The 21,631-nt window shown below is 38.0% G+C and overlaps 1 protein-coding gene across 3 annotated transcripts in view; it reads left to right on the forward strand.

Annotated features, from left to right (window-relative positions):
- LOC134795289 (adenylate cyclase type 2) overlaps positions 1-21,198 on the forward strand; it is a 288,583-nt gene extending 267,385 nt beyond the window's left edge. The window contains exons 10-25 of one of the 3 annotated variants that reach the window (XM_063767091.1): positions 1,994-2,201; positions 2,585-2,755; positions 3,035-3,151; positions 4,423-4,550; positions 4,643-4,701; positions 5,117-5,278; positions 8,086-8,242; positions 8,567-8,650; positions 9,444-9,569; positions 10,289-10,464; positions 15,331-15,568; positions 15,979-16,128; positions 17,040-17,141; positions 18,537-18,654; positions 19,019-19,163; positions 20,839-21,198. In XM_063767091.1, coding sequence (XP_063623161.1) covers positions 1,994-2,201; positions 2,585-2,755; positions 3,035-3,151; positions 4,423-4,550; positions 4,643-4,701; positions 5,117-5,278; positions 8,086-8,242; positions 8,567-8,650; positions 9,444-9,569; positions 10,289-10,464; positions 15,331-15,568; positions 15,979-16,128; positions 17,040-17,141; positions 18,537-18,654; positions 19,019-19,163; positions 20,839-20,953 — 2,256 coding nt within the window. In that variant the 3' untranslated portion in view covers positions 20,954-21,198. The remainder of the gene's footprint in view (positions 1-1,993; positions 2,202-2,584; positions 2,756-3,034; positions 3,152-4,422; positions 4,551-4,642; positions 4,702-5,116; positions 5,279-8,085; positions 8,243-8,566; positions 8,651-9,443; positions 9,570-10,288; positions 10,465-15,330; positions 15,569-15,978; positions 16,129-17,039; positions 17,142-18,536; positions 18,655-19,018; positions 19,164-20,838) is intronic. The other 2 variants (XM_063767093.1, XM_063767092.1) reach the window with 2 other exon arrangements.
- Positions 21,199-21,631: the final 433 nt, after the last annotated feature.

Consider the following 21,631-nt stretch of genomic DNA (forward strand, 5'->3'; position numbering starts at 1 on the left):
ATCTATTAGACATCTTTTAGACATCACTAAGATACGATAACGATATGTTTAAGATCTAACCTGTCAAATTTGACATTTGCGCGATTCTGGAGATACTGTTGAACGATTTCCACTGGATATGACTTAGAGATCCAATTCACATCTAATAGATATCTTACTCTATCTAACGTAAAAGTGACATTGGTTGCCCGAATTGCGCTGCAAAAGAGAACTAGTTGATATCTAAACTATAACGTATCTAGAATGGATCTTATACGTGTCGTCTCTTGTGAATATCTTGAAGTTCGAGTACGGCAGAGTCTCAAGAAAAATACATTTAGCAATATACATAAAAAGCTCTGTAGTCTTATAAAAACTTAGACAAGCACAGAAACGTATTTATTGTACGTATTTTTCAAAACTAAATTCTTTACTTGTATTGGGCTATATTTTATGAAGGTATTTAGTGAGCTTCAGTCGTTAACTATCGATGTGAAGTAAGGCAGATATTGAGCAATCAATATATAATTCTGTAGTAACACAGTTAGCCGTCTGCTGCCCAGCCATGCAACACGCCAGTGGTCACGAATATTGCCAATTTCCGACACTATTGTCCTCCGAATATGTTTACCTGGCCAGTGTCCACTGTCGCTCGATTTAGATGGAGATTGACCGCTTCGGGATATTGGAGTAGGTTGACGTAAAGTGGTTACTTCGTGGTCTTATACATATATGTACAACGCAATGATGTGATAAGAATATTGGCTTATTTTCTGTCAAATCTGTGGATATGTTTGCTTATTGTAAGGGTAAATACCATGAGAATCAAATATACTAAAATATGTATTTTAAGAAAAATGATAATCTACCGAATGATACGTTTGAAGGAGTTGATATTAATATAGTTTACCCTATTACGTATCATGTAAATATGCTGTTTTTACATAAAGAGGTCAAAATAAAATGATACATCATTCAAAGTACCTGCCTAATAGTTTTCATTTTTATAAAATTTGTGGTAAAAGACTATAGGTAGGTTTATATAATAAAAAAATATATACTTACTTGAAGGTTCTATTACTAGTTTTATAAGCATGATTACTGCGACACAACTTAAGTCAATACTACGAATCTACCTAACAGTATAAACCCTAAACCCAATATGAACTAACCTTATTTTGATACCGTACCGTAAGTATCTCACAGGGTGATCTACTTAATCGTCCCAGCGCTGAATTGCGTCAGATAACCCAGCCCTAATTCGAGATCAAAGCGCCGATCGCGGTTCGTCTTAATTGTGTCTAGTTGGAAGGGTTTACGAAGGGAGTTTCGAAGTATCGTGTTTGGCTGAGTGATCGGAAAATTTAGGTAGATTAAAGGATGACTCACGTTAGAACGGGCCGTGTTGAGGCCGGAGCTTCCGTCGCATCGTTTTCTATGAAAAGCATCACGTGATCACCTGTCATGTCATAGAAAAGTAAGCGCCGGAAGGTCCGGCCCGGACACGGCCCGGTCTAACGTGGTTCATCCTTTACTCGTACACACGGAAACGGATAGTGTTACATTAAACGTGTATAGTTTAGTGTGCTTTGTTGAAAGTTAGTAAAATTAGTAGTTTTAGGTGCATAATTAAATACGAAACTAATAATGGTCTCAGTGGAAAGCATTTTGATCTTTTGTTTTTGAGTGTGATGATGTGTGATGATTCCATGAGATGGAATGAAGATTGAAGAGAAAGATAATTACAAGTTAATGCGATTTAAGTGTGATATGATATTTTTTTGCGTTAATGATATCTTCAATATAACAATGGAACAATATTAGAGGATTGACCTACTTAATGTTACAGTGAAATGTTTTCGTCGAACATACCTATTGTGTAGATTTTTCGCAGAGAATGAGCTTACATGTGAATAAATCAATATTAATTAGAGGACATCTTACACAGATCGCCCTACAGATCTACCGATCGATCGATATAATCACATCTTTTGAATTTCGATTTATGTTCCAGAAACCATCGGGCATATCCGAGAACGGTCGTCTATCCGTCTGCACAGTGGACCGCAAGGCCAGCATCGTGTCATCCATCTACAACGACATTTCACCGACCAAGCCGCGCGACAACATCAGTCCCGTGCCGTCGACGAACAGCTTTGAAGATGTCGTTCCGAAAGTGCTCAGGACAGAGTCTATGAGGACGACTGTGGGAGCGCCTGGTGGTAAGATATCAGTAATTTGTTTGGTACAGTGGACCGCAAGGCCAGCATCGTGTCTTTCATCTACAGCGACATTTCACCGACCAAGCCGCGCGACAACATCAGTCCCATGCCATCGACGAACAGCTTTGAAGATGTCGTTCCTAAAGTGCCCAGGACAGAGTCTATGAGGACGACTGTGGGAGTGCCTGGTGGTAAGATAGTATAAATAGCACACAATTAAAATAGCGATCAAAGTCAACTGAGCTTTCTTCCAGATGACTTCACTTGATTAGGATCTCAATGTCAGGACCTGCTATTCTTCATACATTTAAGAGAGATAGATTTAACATTAACAACGATTTGTTACGTTATGATATATTTTATTTATCTGTAAAATTTTACAGACCTCAGCAGACGAGCATCAGTGAAAGTAGAAGGTGCTAAAACAGTAGCGTTTGAAAGCCAAGCAACGAGTCCAGGAGAAGTATTAGGCAATGGAGTGGTACCAGCCAGTACTAAACCTAAGAGTCGGAGCGGATCTATCATCGGAGCAATAAGTCCTATTATGGGAACAGGTAAAGAAAAAATATCGAAATTAATATTCTTAGTTAAATTACCATTATGTATTTTTAAAGTAACTATTGATAATTGGTTAAGGTTAGATGATGTTGATGGTGATTTAGTTCAAAGAAGGGTTATTCCACCAACCAAGATTTTTAGCAATGTTTGGTGAAAATAAACAAAATCACTGTGGCGTAAAAAAGACAATAATTCTGATGACAATGATAGGCAACGAACTAACTAATGATAACTACACTCAGCATTTATGTTAACTGTATTTTATTTTTCTTTAGAGAATACCACTGGATTAGAACTGACTTTTGATATTGAGTTGGACTCTCTACCGCCATGTGTATTCTCTAGAATGTTAAGTACTTCAACAACTATTTCGACGGAATCATCATCTCAATGTTAGTCTTGGGACACTTCCATCCCATGATTTGCATATGTTGTGTTTGTTCATTTGTCTTTATCATATTGAATCTTAACCCTTTACCGCATGGATTTTTTATTCTCCCCGAATTAAATATATGTAATAAAACACCATAAATGTAACATAAAAAAAATTGTGAAAAAAATCTATATTCGACCCAATTAAAAATAATAGTAAATAACATTTTATTCCAAATTTGGAACTTCTGTATGCAATATATGTATGGAAATGTAAGTTTAAAAAAATTACTTACATTTTCAAAAACTATTTATTATTTTTATACTTATTTTTGGTAAGGTTTAGGCTATGGTAGCCACTTACCACCATACGGAACGTATGCTTGTTTGTCATTGACGTAGTAAAATAATTTGATCGTTATTGGTCATCGGTAGCTACCAGCTGTTACCGGTTATATACAGATTTTTAACAATGCGGCTAGGGTTTGCAATCCGGATCCGAAATGTATGAAATTATCCGGATCTGGATCCGGATCCGCGGATATTCCCATACATTTCGGATCCGTCGTGCAAACCCTAAATGCGGCTAACGTACTTAACTTAGTAAAAATAAAATAAAGAAGTAGCTTGCCTGAGTGCATAAGGTTCCATATTTGTCAAACTGATAAAAAAATCACTAATGCATAATGTTCTAGCTTGTAACGCATAGTGTTCCATTTCAGGAACAAACTTTCACGACATCATACATAGTAATTTGAATATAAATGCTTACATGTTTTACCGTTAAATTTCGCGGCATCTATTTTTCTAATACTCAACGCTGGAAATTTATTTATTGCACTAAATATAACAACGAAAAGCTAATTACAAAGTAGTCAATCACACTTGCAAGTAAAATTGCCGCACGTCGGTGGAAATGATAACGTCATATGGACCGCAAACTAGTTAGAAGCTGTACCGAGTACAGAAAACGTTCAATAGTATTCATAGTTTCTACCTCTTACAAGTTCAGTAAAACAAATGACGATTTTATCAATCCACGAGGATAATATCATTACGTTCCAAATTTGGACCCATATGCGGTAAAGGGTTAAGATTACTGTCTTTAGTTTAGATTAAACATTTGGATTTAAAAGCACGATGCGACATTTCCATTAAAAGATTGGTATTCAGTGACAACCAATCGTTTGATATTATATGAATGCATAACTGATCTTTATCTCACTCTCCTTTAGATATTTTATCTGTTTAAGGCTAATTGCTAATATTGGCTTATTATATTATTTTCCAGCTATTCCTGGTGTCCCTAGTAGATCTAGACCTTCTAGTAAAATGACAAAATACGTGGAATGCTGGGGCGCCGATAAGCCCTTCGCCAACATCACCGATTCTACCCTTGCTAAAAACATTGGGATTTCTGTAAGTGTACCGAGATAACATTTATTTGTAAGAATATTTATTTACTTAAGATGTTTTATTTTTATTATTAGTATGATCTTTGTATTTTTCAGAGCCTTGCAATGATAGAACACAATTTATTGCCTCAACGGACAACGTGCTGCGATTGCAGGTTAGTATCCTACACCATACGTCATTTGAAATTGTGATATTTTTTTGCATTTATTAAACTACTCAGAAATTATATTGCTATTTATCACAGCGATATAAAACAATAAGTACAAAAATAAAATGTTTATAAATTATTTTAGGTAATATTTGCGATCTATCGTAATACATGTACCTACAAGTAGAAGCACTTATGTCTTAACACATTCACTGCCAGCGACGCACTAGGCCGGTTCTCAATCCGTAGGCACTTTTCTCTACAAACGGGAAGAAACGTGTTATCTACGCTCTCGTAGCGTGTTGCTCACGCTGCCAGTGACTGTGAAACCAAATAAATTCCGATGACTACACTCGGACAGCACATCAATGTAGAACTATGCAGAAGAACTAGAGCCAACGATACTATTTCCACATTTCAGCAGTACCTCAGAAGACATGAACCGAGTCACACTATGGTTCACCCGCGGCAGCCAGGAGCGACAGTACCGCAACCAACCGGACGAGCACTTCAAATATAACGTGGCTTGCGCTGCGCTTCTGTTCTTGTTGCTAGCTGTGATCCAAGTACTCACTGTGCCAAGGTATGTATCATTTTAGGAGTACATATCGGAAGATATGAACTGCTTCACTCTCTAGTTCAGATACTCCACGCGCCACACTCCAATCAACCGGACGAGTTAAGTACGAGTAGGTACCTACTTCAAATGTACCGTGGCTTGCGCTGCGCTCCTCTTCCTGTTGCTAGCTGTGATCCAAATACTCACTGTGCCTGGGTGAGGCCATAAATATAACATTTTAGAAGTCACTCTTTAGCTCAGTTACTCCAAGCATTGTAGTCTGTGCTCCAAGCTCCATCTACCAACCAACCGCACGAGCACTTCAAATACAACTTGCGCTGCGCTTCTCATCCTGTTGCTATCCATTTTCTCACTGTGCAAAGGTGAGTGTCATTTCATAATATTCGTCTTAATGCATATGTCCAAGAGCAGCGACCAGTGAGTAGCAATGAGTGCCGAACTTCTTTGCGTGCGAGTTTGCTCTCATAAAACGAACGTGTTAGGAGCATTCCACGAAATTCTACCGTTGTCCCGTACAAACGGTAATTTTCTGAACCTGTGCAGGTTTAGAAGTTTATTTTCCGTCGCAATGGACATCCGTTACATGACATCACTGGTTCACATGAACCAGTTACATTTGATCAAAAAACATTAATTTATGCAATTATTTTAGATAAAATCGAAGGTAAAGCGTCATTAAACCTAAAACCTTAACACTAAAGTACGAGTAAGTAGGTATGTTAAATTAATGTTGCGTTAAAACGATTTAAGTTTTATTTGCTAAAGTTTATTGAATATAGTATGTCCTGCACAGTGCACAATATATACCTATTAGTGTCGACATTTGTGAGCAACAATGCATGAATTTAATACCTATAAGGTGTATGGGGCCATTTTGACTGCGGGTTAATTTCAACTACATACTTAATCGAAATATCTTCCATGATTTACATTATTAACTAGAGTGCCATATATGTCCAGATAGCGAAAAATATGTGTTGTTTGTGACTCTAGTTAATAATGTCAAACATGGAAGATATTTCGATTAGTTGAAATTATCCCGCAGTCGAAATTGCCTCCCTGCACCTTAGCAGTTCCAGCTTTATGATTTAGGATTTGATTAACTTTTATTATCCAGCGCACCGTATATTCGTCTCGATCTTCGAATTCTAGATTTATAGTAAGACGGATTGGAAGCCATCTTTCATTTTATTAGAAAATTTATGGAGCTGATAAAACATTCAAGTCAAGTTCTTCATTTTAATTTTAAGTGAGGATTGTTATCTTGGAAGATTATCTTTGGTTTCTATTAAAAGCTTAGGATTATAAAAGGCTGAATATTTTAGTCTGGAAGTAAAAGTCGATGATAAGGGGTCAACGTTATCCCGTAGAAGAACGTTCCATCGGATTTAAGCGATCGTAAAATCGTTGGACGTTAAATGTTCTTTTCTGACTGATTAGTTACAGACTTTTCAGTTCATCTCATTTTATCGTTTACTCGGTTTGATACCTAATGGTCTGCCGTTCTGAACTTGAAGGTAATTTTTTTATAAGACTAAGATTTTACACGTGATATGCGATCACATAATAATGCACCGTACATCGCGTTTTTGAGGAACCACTGTAATTTAGTGCATGTTTGACTATTTTCCGAAAGAGACAATATTGCCAAAACGGTTTAAGATAAAACTAAATCAGACTAGTTAGATAATAAAATTATTTATAGATGTTTATGGACCTTATCGTGATCAAAACAATTATGGTAACCAACCACTTGTTATCAAAAGGTCTGTATCTACCTTCACTATGTTTATATCCTCCAACATGAATCTAATTTACCTATATACCATACCGGCTCGGCCACGACATTGCGCGATTGGCGGCAGCGGCTGCAACCATAGGTTGGAGCGACACACAGCAATCGGAACATTCATTCCCACCTATGGTTGCCGCCGCGGCCGCCGGTCGCGCAAAGTCGTGGCCGGGCCGTAAGTTCCACCAATCCCTTATGCCTAACAGTGAGACATAAAGGTTAGTGATGATGACTATCTCTACAAGCTAGGTTGCACTAATTAAGCTTGCAATTTTCACATCGCTTAAGTTGAATCTTACAAACTCGAACAGCCAATCACGGACCGCCAGTAAATCTTAATTAGCAGCAAATTAACTGCGATAGAAATTAACTGCAGCCGCGAACACTCAACTTTAATGGGATTTATTTAGACTTTATTCAAAAGGTGTTTTAAGGTGTTTTCGCTTCATTTATAGTGATTAAGAAGTCTGAATTGATGTTCTATGGAGGTTATGATGGTGAAAATTCATAGTCGATTATTTTTAGGTAATTAATATTCTTGCAAATCATTTGATCGTTTTGTTTAATGGTGACAGGGCGTTATTTATGTACCGGTATGATCAACTTATGTATTAAACATGAAAAACAACTATTGTCTATTGTTAATTATTAAAACGGGACTTAATCGCGTATGAATAAACTTAAAAGTTACCTCTGACGTTTCGAGACTTTGGAGCGGGATATTAATTGTATTCGGTGAGAGACCCGGGTTTTTCCGAGAGAAAAAACTTATTTATATTCGATAATTTCGATAAAGTCCCGTTTTAGTCAACATTTAAATCCATAACTATATGGTCGTAAGCTCCCACAGTTCCCATCAGATATATCGAAGCGGCTAAGGTATTCACAAATATCTGAACAAAACCCTTTCTATCAAAACGTTAAAGTGCATGTTGATATAATTTTGAGAACCCAAGCCGCTCTGATATATCTGATAGCAACTGTACACGTACAACGAACACAATTTCCATATTTCCAGGGGTATCGTCCTCTATGCATCATTCGGACCGACGCTGTTCACCCTCATGGTGTTCGTGTACCTGTCGTGGTACGACGGCACGTTCCCTCGACGGCCGCTGTCTGACATTCCCGCTGCTGATGACCTGTATGCTGACAACTGTGCAAAACCTGGACAGGTGGGGTTCTTTTTTCTTCTATATGTTGGTATTTTTAGAAATCATTAACCATGTCTGTTCGACGTCCTACACTTGATGTATAAGTATGTTCATTGATCATATCTTCAATTATCTCCCTAAGATAATATTCACGCGATGATTGATCATTCATTACATCTTCAAAACATGCATATTCTGTATTATTATTATACTTTAGCTTATAAGTTAGCCTTTTTGTGCACATAATCTAGTTGCAGTAAAATTGTATATTTCCTGGTATATCATCAGTTTCTATTTTATTTTAGTTCATGTCAGTGTTCGTTATGATATTTTTATACATTTCAGGTGGTGACGAACAATAGATACATCAGGATTACGATGTTCCTGGTGTCAGTTTTACTGATAGCCGCTTGTGCCGTCATCAACTTAGTAAGTAGCTACCTAAGAAATTCTACCAATACTACTTATACCTACTTATCTTATAGAGCTATCAGCATTGACCCAGAAGTTGTTAACAGAAGGTCATCAAATAGGTAAGTAATTGCAATATCTTATGTGCAATATAAGATTTAACTTCTTGTCTGTGTATGATAAGAATCCTAACCAAATTTTAAGTCATCTCTTTATATTTTTTTTTGGAGACCGATTTCTGCTCTACCGCTGCATAGCAAATCGTGGCTTCGATTCAATACAAGGGTATTGAATCGAAGCCACGATTTTCACCACCACACACTATAAAAGGTTAAGCACTGTGGGAACAGCCAGATCTAGGGTAATGAGAAATAGGGCCGGATTTTTCCGGCCGACTCAGATAACCATGTTAAAAAAAAAGAACAACCAGAGTTAAGTCCGAATCGCAAAAAGTAAATATTAAGTACATCGAATAATTTTATGATTTAGACTCACTTGTTTTTAGTCACTCGCGCGACATGTATCGGAGAGCCATATACACGGCCGTCGTGAACGCTGCTCGCACTGTTAGTGCTTGAGAAAGGAGACCTAGGCTCTCCGAAACATGTCGCGCGAGTGACTAAAAACAAGTGAGTCTAAACCGTAAAATTATTCAATGTTAGTATGTCTCACACCAGTTTAAATTCGAGTAAATAGTTAAATACATCGTGCGAGTCTTAAATTTATTCTCCAAATTTTGTGTTTGCGTCTAAATTCCAGAGTAATTTTTTTATGGAAATTTTATTTACCTATTTATTTATTTATTTATCAGTTTCAGCCGTCAGTCTTGGACGACCAGCCCGAGTTACTGAGATGGCAGAGGTTACAGAACGACACCAACTATACTAGCGATGTTAAGGCAGACAGAGTGCGCCACTTCGAGTTAGAAGAAGCGCCGGTAAGTTTATCATGGAAATATGTATAAAAGATAGTCGTTATTGTCATTCAAGTCTAAGGCTAACTTAGGAGTAGGTATCCGTATAGAACATCCTTAGGGTCGGTTGCACCAAACCGTTTGTCACCGTTGCAGCGTAGGTACGCAAAAATGTTTGTATGGGTAATTTCATACTTCACTGCTGTTTGACCTAAGAATCACTCTGTTAAATGTGGTTGGTGCAACTGGGCCTTATTAATCCCACTTTCAACAACTGCATTGAACAAAAAAATGTAGCGTACCATCGCCCACACTGTTAACTGTACATCGGTGGATCTTATGCCCATTATAATAAGGTCCACCGATGTACAGATAGGAGTGTTGCTGTTTGTACAAAAAATTGCAATAGTTATTGATTATGAGTGGCCAGGACTAAAGCTGTTGTAGGTACTCTACACTGAAATATTGACGTCATTGAAGTTCGTTGGTACGTCTAACCATAGCGGAACGTATACCTAAACTGCGGTAACTCTCGAGCGGCCTTAGCATCATTGAAACCATTGCTATCGTCATCGTCATTTTCAGCGTCTTTTTCGCTCAATGCTCAATATATCGCTTGTTTTGATCCTGAGCGACACATTAAGAAGCGACTTGCAATGGATGATAACACTTTTTCTATTTGAAAGTGATGACCCAACTCTGTAAACATATTAAAGTACGAGTATATTTAATCTACATTCCAGAGCTATCTCTACAGCTCAGTGCTAACTTTGGCCTCAATCTCCGTGTTCCTCCGCGTGGGATTTGTCCTGAAGTTGGCAGTGATGAGCTGCGTGCTCACCGCGCATATCGCGCTGTTCGCCTCCTCGGAGCTTTTCTACCACAACCCGCTGCTGCAGCTTAGCGAGGATACAGATGAGTAAGTTAATCATAATTAATAAACCCATTTTACTTACTTCGTTGGCTCAGCGACCCAAAATGAGACTTGGTCTCCGACACAAGACAGCGCCACTTTTCTTGGTCCTGTGCGACCTCTCGCCAATTGTTGACTCTAATTTCGCGCGGATCCGCCTCTACCATGTCGCACCAGGGATATCTAATAATAAAAAACAAATTTAGCTCAGGTACCTATTAAGAAACAACATACTAAAGTATAATGCGACATAAAACCGTAGATTTTAAATAAAGTGGAACTAAGAAATTTCCATACTAAATTGTTGCCATGTTTAACCATTTTACGTCAAAAATGTGACAGTTACGTAGGAAGCGGCGCCCTCAATCATTTTATACAATATCTTGTCGGACTATATGTACCTACTGAATTACTTTCATGATTGTAACGTAAGGTAATACCTTCCCATCCCAAAACCCCCTTCCCACCCTTTTAGCAAAATGTTCCATTCAAAGAATGGCCCCTGCTCCTGAAATGCAGAAGGAAGTCGTCTCAAAATCGTATCATAACAAGATGAAAACCTTAACAAATAGTTCAAACAGAATCGGCCTTTCTAGAATAAAATAGGTACCTATTGGTATTTGAATCGCGTAAAATAATTTCAATTGAAATAATTCATAGATATTGAATTGGTTGACCACTCCCCCATAATCCCTACTAATATTATAAATGCGAAAGTAACGCTGTCTGCCTGTCTCTCTGTTATCTCTTCACGCTTAAACCAATAAATTTAATATATCAATCGAGCGTTTCTTTTATTTTTTGCCATTTTTATATATTGTGACCTTTTTTGCCACTTTTAAACATAAAAGTGGCAAAAAAGGTCACAATATATAAAAATGGCAAAAAAGTAGAAATAACAATTACTACTCAGAATCACGAGCTCTTTCGATCCTAATGGGATTGAAAAATGTCCCGGAGTTTTTTCCCTATTGTGTTACCGTTTCCCCATATAATTTGTATGGCGGTAACAAAAAGAAAAGATTGTAAAATGTATGGAAATTTTAGAACACTTTTTTTCCCCTATAAGGATGAAAAGAGCTCGCGATCCTGACTAGAAATAACACAAAAGTGGCAAAAAAGGTCACAATATATAAAAATGGCAAAAAATTAAAGAAACGCTCAATCATCACCATCATGCTACACAGGCGAAGGCGCGGCTAACTTCTCATTATAGGGTCATTCTCGCATTTCGTGCAAATCGGTATTATTTGCAATTTACCAAAAATGTGTTGGTGTTTTCGAATACCTGTCAATGCAAGGTTGTAACATAGGACCTAAAGTATATGGGCCCGCCATGAACAATTCTAAAAAGGTGGTTATTTTCTTTATATTTACAATTAACCCCCACTATTTTCATTCCTCTCTGCACGTATCACGTGAAGCTATACTTTGACCTCCATTTGAACCTTAAGATACTAAAAATAGAAAACTTCTTTTTGGTTCAGTAAACAAGTAATTTAGTTATGTTTTATATCGTATAATATTATACTCTAAGAAATTAACAATAAAACTATACAGCCTTATAAGTGTATGGTCCAAGCATTTTCTTCATTACCGACGCGAGAAATGGATTAGCTATATTTTGCTATATAGCAAGGGTATATAGCACTTCCCGCGGATACAACACATTGTTCGTCAGTCAGTTGGCCGCGTGCTACCACAGCGGTCGTCCGTATGTTGCTTTTGACGAAAATACCTACGTTCTCTCGTGTCGGGAAGGAGTGTGGTTCAGATAAATCTTCATCGCCATCTAGTGAGTTATTTATACAGTAAGTACCAATTGTACATTATTAACATTATACCTAATTGATGTGTTTTAGGGTTGCTTTTCGGGTGGCTTATTCTGCGAAATCAAGGTCTGATATCAACCGACCTAGGCGACGAAAACTTCCAAAACTTCATTCATATCTGTTTCATTCATTTCTTTTCCTTCCAATTTTGCCAGGGAAGGTAATGAACGAATTTAGAAGGTAATGATAATGTATTAGAGGCAGTGCATTTAATGGAAAGAGGGTTAAGTTATTATAAAAAATATGTTGGTATAAGCATTTAAAACTGTATGTAATAATATATAGGGGAGCCCAACTGGTGATTTATGGATCTAACTAGAGCGCAGTAGATTAACATAACCTGCCGCTCTACATATAATACCAGACCGCACTCAAGGACTGTGCTGAGAAATTTGACACGTTACTAAGAGACTAAGTGAGTTGGAATTGGAATCATCAGGTACCTGTCGACGATAAGGTAGAGAACGGGGCAAATGTTTGGAATAAAAGGCAGAAACTACATGAACATAAACACAGGCCGATAAGTAATAATAGTGCCTCCGCTGTCAAAAGCGACAATTCCCAACCCGTGCGTGATAAATCTCAGAAAACTGATACCAGCAGTAAAAAACGGTGTAAACCTCTCAGGGCGATGGAGCATCGCAAGTTCATCCATCTGTGGAATATAGCTTGACAATCGGAGGACATACGGGCATATCTGCTGTTATTCATGGTGCACTGTCGACGAACTTAAGCTCAAAGGGGACTCCAATACTTTCAAAATAGGAGTACCCTCGACAATGTATGAATCCTGTTTATTTCCAACTATGTAGCCCGATAATCGTGGTTATTTCGTAAATCCAACGTCAATGGGAGTCAGACAAAAACCAACCAGTAATACTTAGTTCGGAATCCTGATTCGAAACCTTCACTGGATCTAATTCACCAAAATGTAAGGGGTCTTAACACCAAAGTAAGTTTTTCGGGCTTCTATGCTGTTGGTCCAGACTACTTAGGTACCTGCATAAGGGGTCTTAACGCAAAAGTAAGTTTTTCGGGCTTCTATGCTGTTGGTCCAGACTACGTAGGTACCTGCATATATCTTAAAGGGGTGTTTAGAGCATTAGAATGGTCCAATACACTTCATGCTTAATCTGGTACATACTCTCCACAAGTACATATCCTCACCATTGGAAGATTTCACGGGTAAGACCGATCCCAAAGTCAAGGTATTCTTTTCGTTCAGCTTTAGCAAAGCTGTTTGAGTCCATACTCCATGGCACGTTGTCGAAACAAGTGAAACCATTATTCCTGTGCAACACTCCGCATGGTTTCAGAGCGAAACGGTCTGTGGAAACTAACCTGACCTTGGTTTACACCATCTCAGAGCATATGGATATGGGTATCCTGGTAGACGTCCTGTATTATGATTTCGGAAAAGCCTTCAATCGTATGGATAACGATGTATTCCTACACAAACTAGACGCTATTGGGTTCAATCCACATTTGCTTAACATTTTTGCCAGTTATCTGCGTGATCAACCGCAGTACGCAACGACCAGCATGGCCACTTCGTACCAGATCCGTACCATACTCGTTCTGGTGACAGCCAAGATTCAATCTTGGGGCCTTTCCTATTTGGAATAATGGTCAATGACCTGCTCTCGGTTATCAATAACGCTCGTTGTCTACTCTACGCCGACGATCTTAAATTGGTATATTGAGTTAAGAAGGAGGAGGATTGTAAGTTGCTGCAGGAGGATGTTTCATCTCTGTTCCAATGGAGTCGGGATAACAAACTGACTTTCAATGCGGCTAAGTGTCAAGTGTGTAGTTTTAATCGAGCCCTATTTCCTACACATGCTCAATATTTTCTTGGACCTGAGCCAATAGACTCTTGGGTCAATAGACTCTTGTAATAACAAGAGTCGTCTCAGTAAAGGATCTTGCGGTCATATTCGATACGCGGCTAACATTTCACGACCACATCAAAGCACTTGCCACTGTAGATTCAGTAGATTAGGCTTTGTCACTCGCAACGTCAGAGAATTCCATTTCCCTTGCCCCATAAAAGTTTTTTACAATGTTCTGGTCAGAAGCAAGTTGGAGGCGTCCTGGATAGCCTGGATCCCTTACGAGTCAACGTACATTCTACTATTAAAATAAAAATAAATAAATAAATAAATAAATAAATTTATTTTAGGAACCCTGGGCTTCATGTTTTTGGAGGTGAGGCACAACTTAAGCCTACTACTTTTAGCTTGTTGGGCTTTTCGTGGAGACTCTGACTGCCTTGAACTAGTAGAGAGGCTTGTAAGACTTTTTGTACCGGACATTAGAAATATAACCCTTGCTTGAGATTTTGCGAGTTTATGGAGCTGCGGTGGATGGATTGGCAGTCGAGTGTATTTGGATGTTAATTTTAAATTAAAGTATGTAGTTTCTCAGTGTGTTGGTGATAAGACTGATGTAGTGCTGTGTAAACATTAAATAAATAAACAATACGAAATACGTCTTCAATTACGTAAATTGTGCTTGACAATCGCTACAAGCTAGGTGGCAAATCATAAGTCGCGAATGTCAAGCCGGAATATTTGTTAAGTCGGCTTGATCGTCTGCACAGCGCTTGAGACACGTGATTTTAATGTTGTTAATTATATTAATGGTGTTAATTTTCGTTAAATAAAGTTTTTTTATTGCGATTTCATAAGTTTGTTTCATTACCGTCCACTGATAAAATTACCATCCATGCCCATTTCATTACCAGCGCGTAGTTCATTACCACCAGTCTTATTAAATGAAAAGTAATAAGGTTACGAAGGTGCCTTTAGCATAAAAGTGTCAATAAATGAATCCACAATGCATGAAAACCCAAAAATTTACCATTTAAAAGAAAATTTACAAATCGAGAGAACATCACCGATTTGCACGAAATGAGAGAACGACCCTATAGCGTTTCGTGTAACAACGTGATCTTTGCTGCATTGGTTTCCAAAAGTCTTGTTTCCGTTTATACTTAGGTATCAAAGGTGAAATAGTCTCAAACTACTTTTATTTGCAGATTCTCCATGCTCCCATACGCAGCCAAAGCGGGTCTGGTGCTAGTATTCGTAGCCGCACTACTCCACATCCTAGACCGTCAGATCGAGTTTACCTCCAGGACCGACTTCCTCTGGAAGGACAAGCTCAAGTTCGAACAGGAGGAGGTGGAGACGATGCGGGGAATCAATAAGATTCTGCTGGAGAATATATTACCGGCCCATGTGGCGCAGCACTTCTTGACGTCTGTGGCTTCCGAGGTAATTGATGTTTTAAATCGCAAATTATAGTCGAAAGTGCTTGTTGCTAGATAATATAAAAAAGTGTAAAGTTGTTTTTTTCTTAGAAGTTGGGTAAATCGCAGCTTGGCTGTCGAAAATACCACCATGCCTTTAAGTTTAGTTTTAAGCAGGTACGGAACCAAAGGACCAATCAATTAATCAGGTTTAAAAAACTTCATTAACTATTAAAACCTTATTAAGGCTATTTATAGCTGCAATATACCGTCTAAAAGACTACACGGCTACACTAATACACTAGCGTTTGGCGTCTTGTCAGTAATGTTATTGTAAGACGCCAGCATTACAAAAGCGATAGCGCAAAGGGTTTTTACAGAGTTACAGAATTTCGAGTAATACCATATTAAATTTTAAATTCATACCGATTTCAGGAAGACCTATACCACGAGCGCTACTCAAGCATTGCGGTCATGTTCGCGTCCATCCCGAACTACAAGGAGTTCTACGATGAGACAGACGTCAACAAGCAGGGGCTCGAGTGTCTGCGGTTACTCAATGAGATTATCTGCGACTTTGATAAGGTTAGCCGAGTTTTTGAATACTTACTACTATAAACAACCTAGCTTACATAAACTTATAGGAGCCTCGTCTGTCAACAAACCGCTCTGTCGTTTGGCAGAAGAATTAAACGAAAAAAAAACTTACTGCTGTGGCGCAACGACCCGAAGTGGATCTTGGCCTCCGACACCAAAGACCGCCATGCTACTCTGCCCAAAGCCGTTTCTGTCCAGTCGATGGCGCCGAGTTCGTTAAGCTTTTTCTGCATTTCGTCTCTCCAGCCGGATGACACCGTGATCGTTTTCCATGGTACCACATAGGAATCTACCTACAAAAAATCTGAGACAGGTCCTAATCATATTACCTCTTGGCTTAACAATAACCTTCTGACGTTAAATATCTCCAAAACAAATTACATGTGCTTTTCCAAATATCACCACCACCTCGCAGCCCCTCGATTACCTAAATATAAATATTCACACATGCAATTTTTAGTAATTATCAGCAATGTAACTGCTTAAAAATCAACAAAGTCACCTCTACCAAATACCTTGGAATAATACTGGATCAGCGACTCGAGCTGGATTAAAAAAAATAAGATACATCGCCTCAAACCCCTTACTAAGCCAAATTTATACCGCACTTGCTCAATCTAGCATAATGTACTGCATCACGGTCTGGGGAGGAGCCAACAAAACCTAGGGCATCCAGACGAGTTTTTGAATAAATTATTTAAACGTAGTGATATAATTGGTAACGACTACTCGGGTCCTAGTAATCCAAATTTGAAAAACTTTACTCAGTTTTATTTTTTTAAGTTCAATTTTAGTTAACCTGTTGCATACATCTAATATATAGGTTTCTATCAATGATTTGCGTTTCTATTGTTTTATAATTAGGTAAGTACTAAACATGTGTTGTTAACATTTTTCAGCTATTATTAAAGCCGAAGTTCAGCGGGATAGAAAAGATCAAAACCATCGGAAGCACGTACATGATTGCTTCAGGACTGAGGCCAGGGAAAGAGGATCAAACGGTAAGAAAAACCATTAAAAATGTACAAAATTGTCTGTGTTAATACACAGTATCACTTGTCTAATTTAAATACTCTGTACTTCGTTATTTTTTAATTAGAAAAAATTTTGGTGATCACTGATCATATATCGACGCTTAAGAATCAATACTGTCTAAGTAACAAATAATTTAAAAAATTAATATAAAAAATAACATGATACTGTTCGAAGTATTACAACAAATAATTTAAAATTTAGACAATTATGGCATGCTATTCGTTATTTTTTTCTGCACCTAACTGCATTAAAAGGTAAAAAACGTCAAAAATGTTAGTTAGACAGTATTGATTCTTAAGCGTCGTTATGCTGTAATAATTGTTACATATTTTGCTGTGATTTATTTTTCATAAGTATATTTCAATAAAAAGATTTTTCTAATGCAAAAAAACGAAGTATAAGTACATTTAGATACCTAAAGCACCCTAAACTTTCGCACTTACAACCACGATGACATATAAATTAGTATAAGTGCGTTCATCTTAGGCCCGCTACAAATAGACTTTTATAACGTAGTATGTCAATAGGGAATATTACGCGAAACTCTGCGTTGAGGGTGCCACTACCGCAATGACTCACAATCTGAGGGTCTACCGCAAACCAGAGAGTCGAAATTTTGTTATCGAACCTCTCTATCGCTCTTGCATGTTCGTGCGATAAAGAGGCAGATAACTGAGTTTCGATTATCGCGTTTCCCTTTAGGCCCTTTGTAAACAAACCGCCTTGATTCAATGTCATATTTCATTGTCTGTGAAAACTTGTCAAAAAACTGTTTTTATGTATAAGTTACTCTATGAACTGAAATAAATGTCATATACTAAGAAAAAGTGACCAAGGCCTCCAGTGCCCCAGGCTGGAATCGAACCAGCGTCCTCTGCTATCGCGGCAGGTGCCTGAACCACTCGGCCACCGGGCCACAGCGACATTAGTCAAATTTTCCAAGTATATGCACTTCCTACTGAAGGCTTGTGGCGCCCCCACAGCCTTATTTCAGTTTATAATTTATATAGTAGTGTTTCTACTTGATAAAAACAAATTAAAATATTTTCTGAAAAATAATTTAATTTGTTCAAATACTTCATAGTAGTTACTCTATGGTTTACAATGGGTGCTAGTGCTACACTCTGGCGGCAGAATATTGCAGTAATACTCCCTATTAATTGCAAACAGCACAACATGACGTGGGTTATCATGTTATCGGGTCGGGATCAAGCATTCTTGCTGCATCTCTTTCTTTTATAATGCAAATGAACTTGAAGCAATCAAAACCACTAAATTTACTGCCAGCGCGTCGCTCTACGATCGCACATATTATTCACAATATTCAGGCAACCTTTCAACAAAACATATTATTTTTTCAGGACGCAAAAGGAAAGGAAGAGCACACAGTGGCGATCCTAATAGAGTTTGCTTTCGCTCTAATGACAATCTTGGACCAGATCAACCGAGAATCATTTCAGAGGTTTAGGCTTAGGATAGGTGAGTCATATTTCAATAAACAATGTTTTACACAAACTAGATTGGTACTTATTACGAGTAGGTAAGGTCAATGTGGCTTATTCCGTCATAGGGGCTATATTCCGTCTACGAGCGTAAATTTTTTTGATTTTCAATCGTAGGAAAAAAAACGTAGAAGAAAAATTGTTTTAGAGCAAAACATGTTTGGCCTTTGTATGAAGAGTTGGACAATAATTTGGACGACCAGCCGCATAGAAAAAAAAATTCGCGTCATATACAGGATATGGTCGTCGATGATCTCTACCCGAGTTTCCTGTTAAGTTAGTACCTATTAAGTATCACAACATAGATCACAACATATATTTTTATCTTTTGTGTTTTACAGGTCTAAACCACGGTCCGGTGATTGCCGGCGTGGTGGGCGCGCAGAAGCCGCAGTACGACATCTGGGGGAACACCGTCAACGTGGCTTCAAGAATGGACTCCACTGGCGTCATGGGACGCATACAGGTCACAGAGGACACCGCTAAGTAAGTACCAAACAAAAAACTCCAGCGGGTTCTCAAGGCTACGTCTAAGTGGCGCCACCGTCGCCTCCGACGTTGCTTATATTCTTATAACCATGATGGGCGACGGTGACCGCTTCCCCCATCAGGCGGCTCGTCACCGAGTTCCATCACCGAGTGCTAAAACTCCACTCGTAGGGACGTACGGAGAAATATAGTAACAGCACCAGTCATGGGACATTTAAGAGGAAATTTGGAGTATTTATGATATTTCCCTTGTACATGTAAATGGTCTTCCGCTTAGCGTGTTAAAAGATGAAAGTCCTATCCGTCTTTCATGTTTTAGGCGTGTTGTATCAAAGATACTGCAATGAGTTTCCACATAATTAACAAATTAAAACTATGCTTTTTTTCTCCAGTCATGGACACCATAGCTCCAGTAATGGGCCCCCGGTAATGGACGTGGATCCAGTAATGGGCCCCCTATAATGGACATTGCTCTATCAGTATAAAATATTGAAATGGGGACTAAGTTATGGCAAAAAAATCAATTTTTGGTATAAGCTTTTATCGCTGAATGTATTTTTCTTTCCACAGCCAATTATTATTGTATTAGATTCATCGAGACAATTCTAATATACCCAAACACAATTAGTTAGGGTTTATTGCGATAAAGTTCCCACGGCCACCTCCTGTCTCCATCATCAGATCAAGTCCATGTTATCATAATGTTGCATTATCATCCGATTTGCATACTTAATTACGTACTTACACAAAATTTCAACTGAATCGGAAATCGAAAAGTGGGTCAAATTCAGCTACCAAGATTTGACCCACACTAACTAACAAGGCAAGTTAAATAAAAGTTTGGAAAAACGATATTAATTTATCCTAAGTCCGAGAATACCTCCTGGTTGACATATTTCGTAACTACATTTTACTTCTGTATTGTTTAACACATGAAATTATGGCATGGCAAGCATCATTATGTCAATTGTCCCATCATAGGAGGTATGCAGTTTTACAGCTCCTATAATGGGATTGGGCCAAATACCACTATTTTTTTACATCTGTGTCACAACATAGTGTGTTGTATACCTTATCTCATGGTAAATGCAATTAACAAAACACATTCTAGTTTTCATCAAGTATTAATTAATTAAAATTTAATAAATTAACTCACTTCTCTTAGCGAAGTTGTTAAGAATTTTTAGTGATATTTTTTTTCAGTGGCACGACAACTTTTGGGTTGAATCACATTTCTTAAAAAATAACCGAATTTAATAAAAATTCAAACATAATCAGCTCTAGGACTCTTATTTATGATAAAAATATATCCAGTGTTTATAAACTACTTTTATATACTTATATTAGAGGAATTGTGTTTTTTTGTCCCATTACTGGTTCCGTGTCCATTATAGGGTATACTACTATATAGGTACAGGGATTAGTCACAGCTATGAATGATCATAACCATGATCACTCTGTCAATCTGTCTTCAATATTTTAGGATGACATTGTGTCTTCCTATAATAAATATTGCGCTGTTTTTGTTTTCAGTGATTGTCGTTTTACAAATACACGGATCGGCTTGTAAACGCCTGAAGCAACAATGTTTTGTTTCCCTTAAAGAAACTTTGCTCCGCAATACTTCCAGGCGCTTAATTTTTATTGAAAGTAATCTGAAATGTTGTTACAGGGTTCTGATGAACGCAGGCTACTCGTGTGAGTGCCGCGGGCCCACATTTGTGAAGGGGAAAGGAACGCTCACTACATACTTCGTCAAACCGCCCACGTCCATTGGAGGGATGTAATTGGGCTGATCAACTATTTCGTGGGTTTTTATGATCTGTCAGCCAAGGAAACATTTCTTCTAAGGGCGTCACGTGGGCGGATGCAGTTGTTGGGCGGCTGCCAGCGTCTGCGCCAGTTAGCAACGCTCATACTATTTTTCGTTAACCCGCTCACCCGCTCCGTGCAACCGCACCAGCTAGCATACGCCCTACATATAATTTGTTGGAAGAAATGTTGAACTAATTAATTTATATCAACATGATGAATAAAATTTAAGTCAAAAAAAGTTTGATCTGCTGAAATACATATATGGGGTCTCTATTGTTTCCCAAATAGTTTTAAGTCATTTCAGTTCATATTGTTTGTCCGAAGTTTCGGTTGTCATAATTGGTTTTTCTCAGAAACGCGTAACTTTTCAGGATTGCCATAAAACAAACCTAACCTAACCTATAGAATAACCTTACGAAAATCCTGAAAAGTTAACGGTTTCAGTTTTATATGACAAACAATACATTATGACTTAAAACTTTATGGGAAACAAAGGGACCCCCCACATATATGTAATTATAACATCTAATTACATATATTACTTCGAAAATTGTAGATGACTACGTGTGATATTTTACACCAACTGAATAGAAAAGGCATATAGTGTAAATGGAAATGTTTGTCTATTCTTCGACATAAAGATTTAGTGT

The sequence above is a fragment of the Cydia splendana genome, chromosome 12, assembly GCF_910591565.1.
Source record: "Cydia splendana chromosome 12, ilCydSple1.2, whole genome shotgun sequence".
Taxonomy (NCBI): Eukaryota; Metazoa; Arthropoda; class Insecta; order Lepidoptera; family Tortricidae; genus Cydia; species Cydia splendana.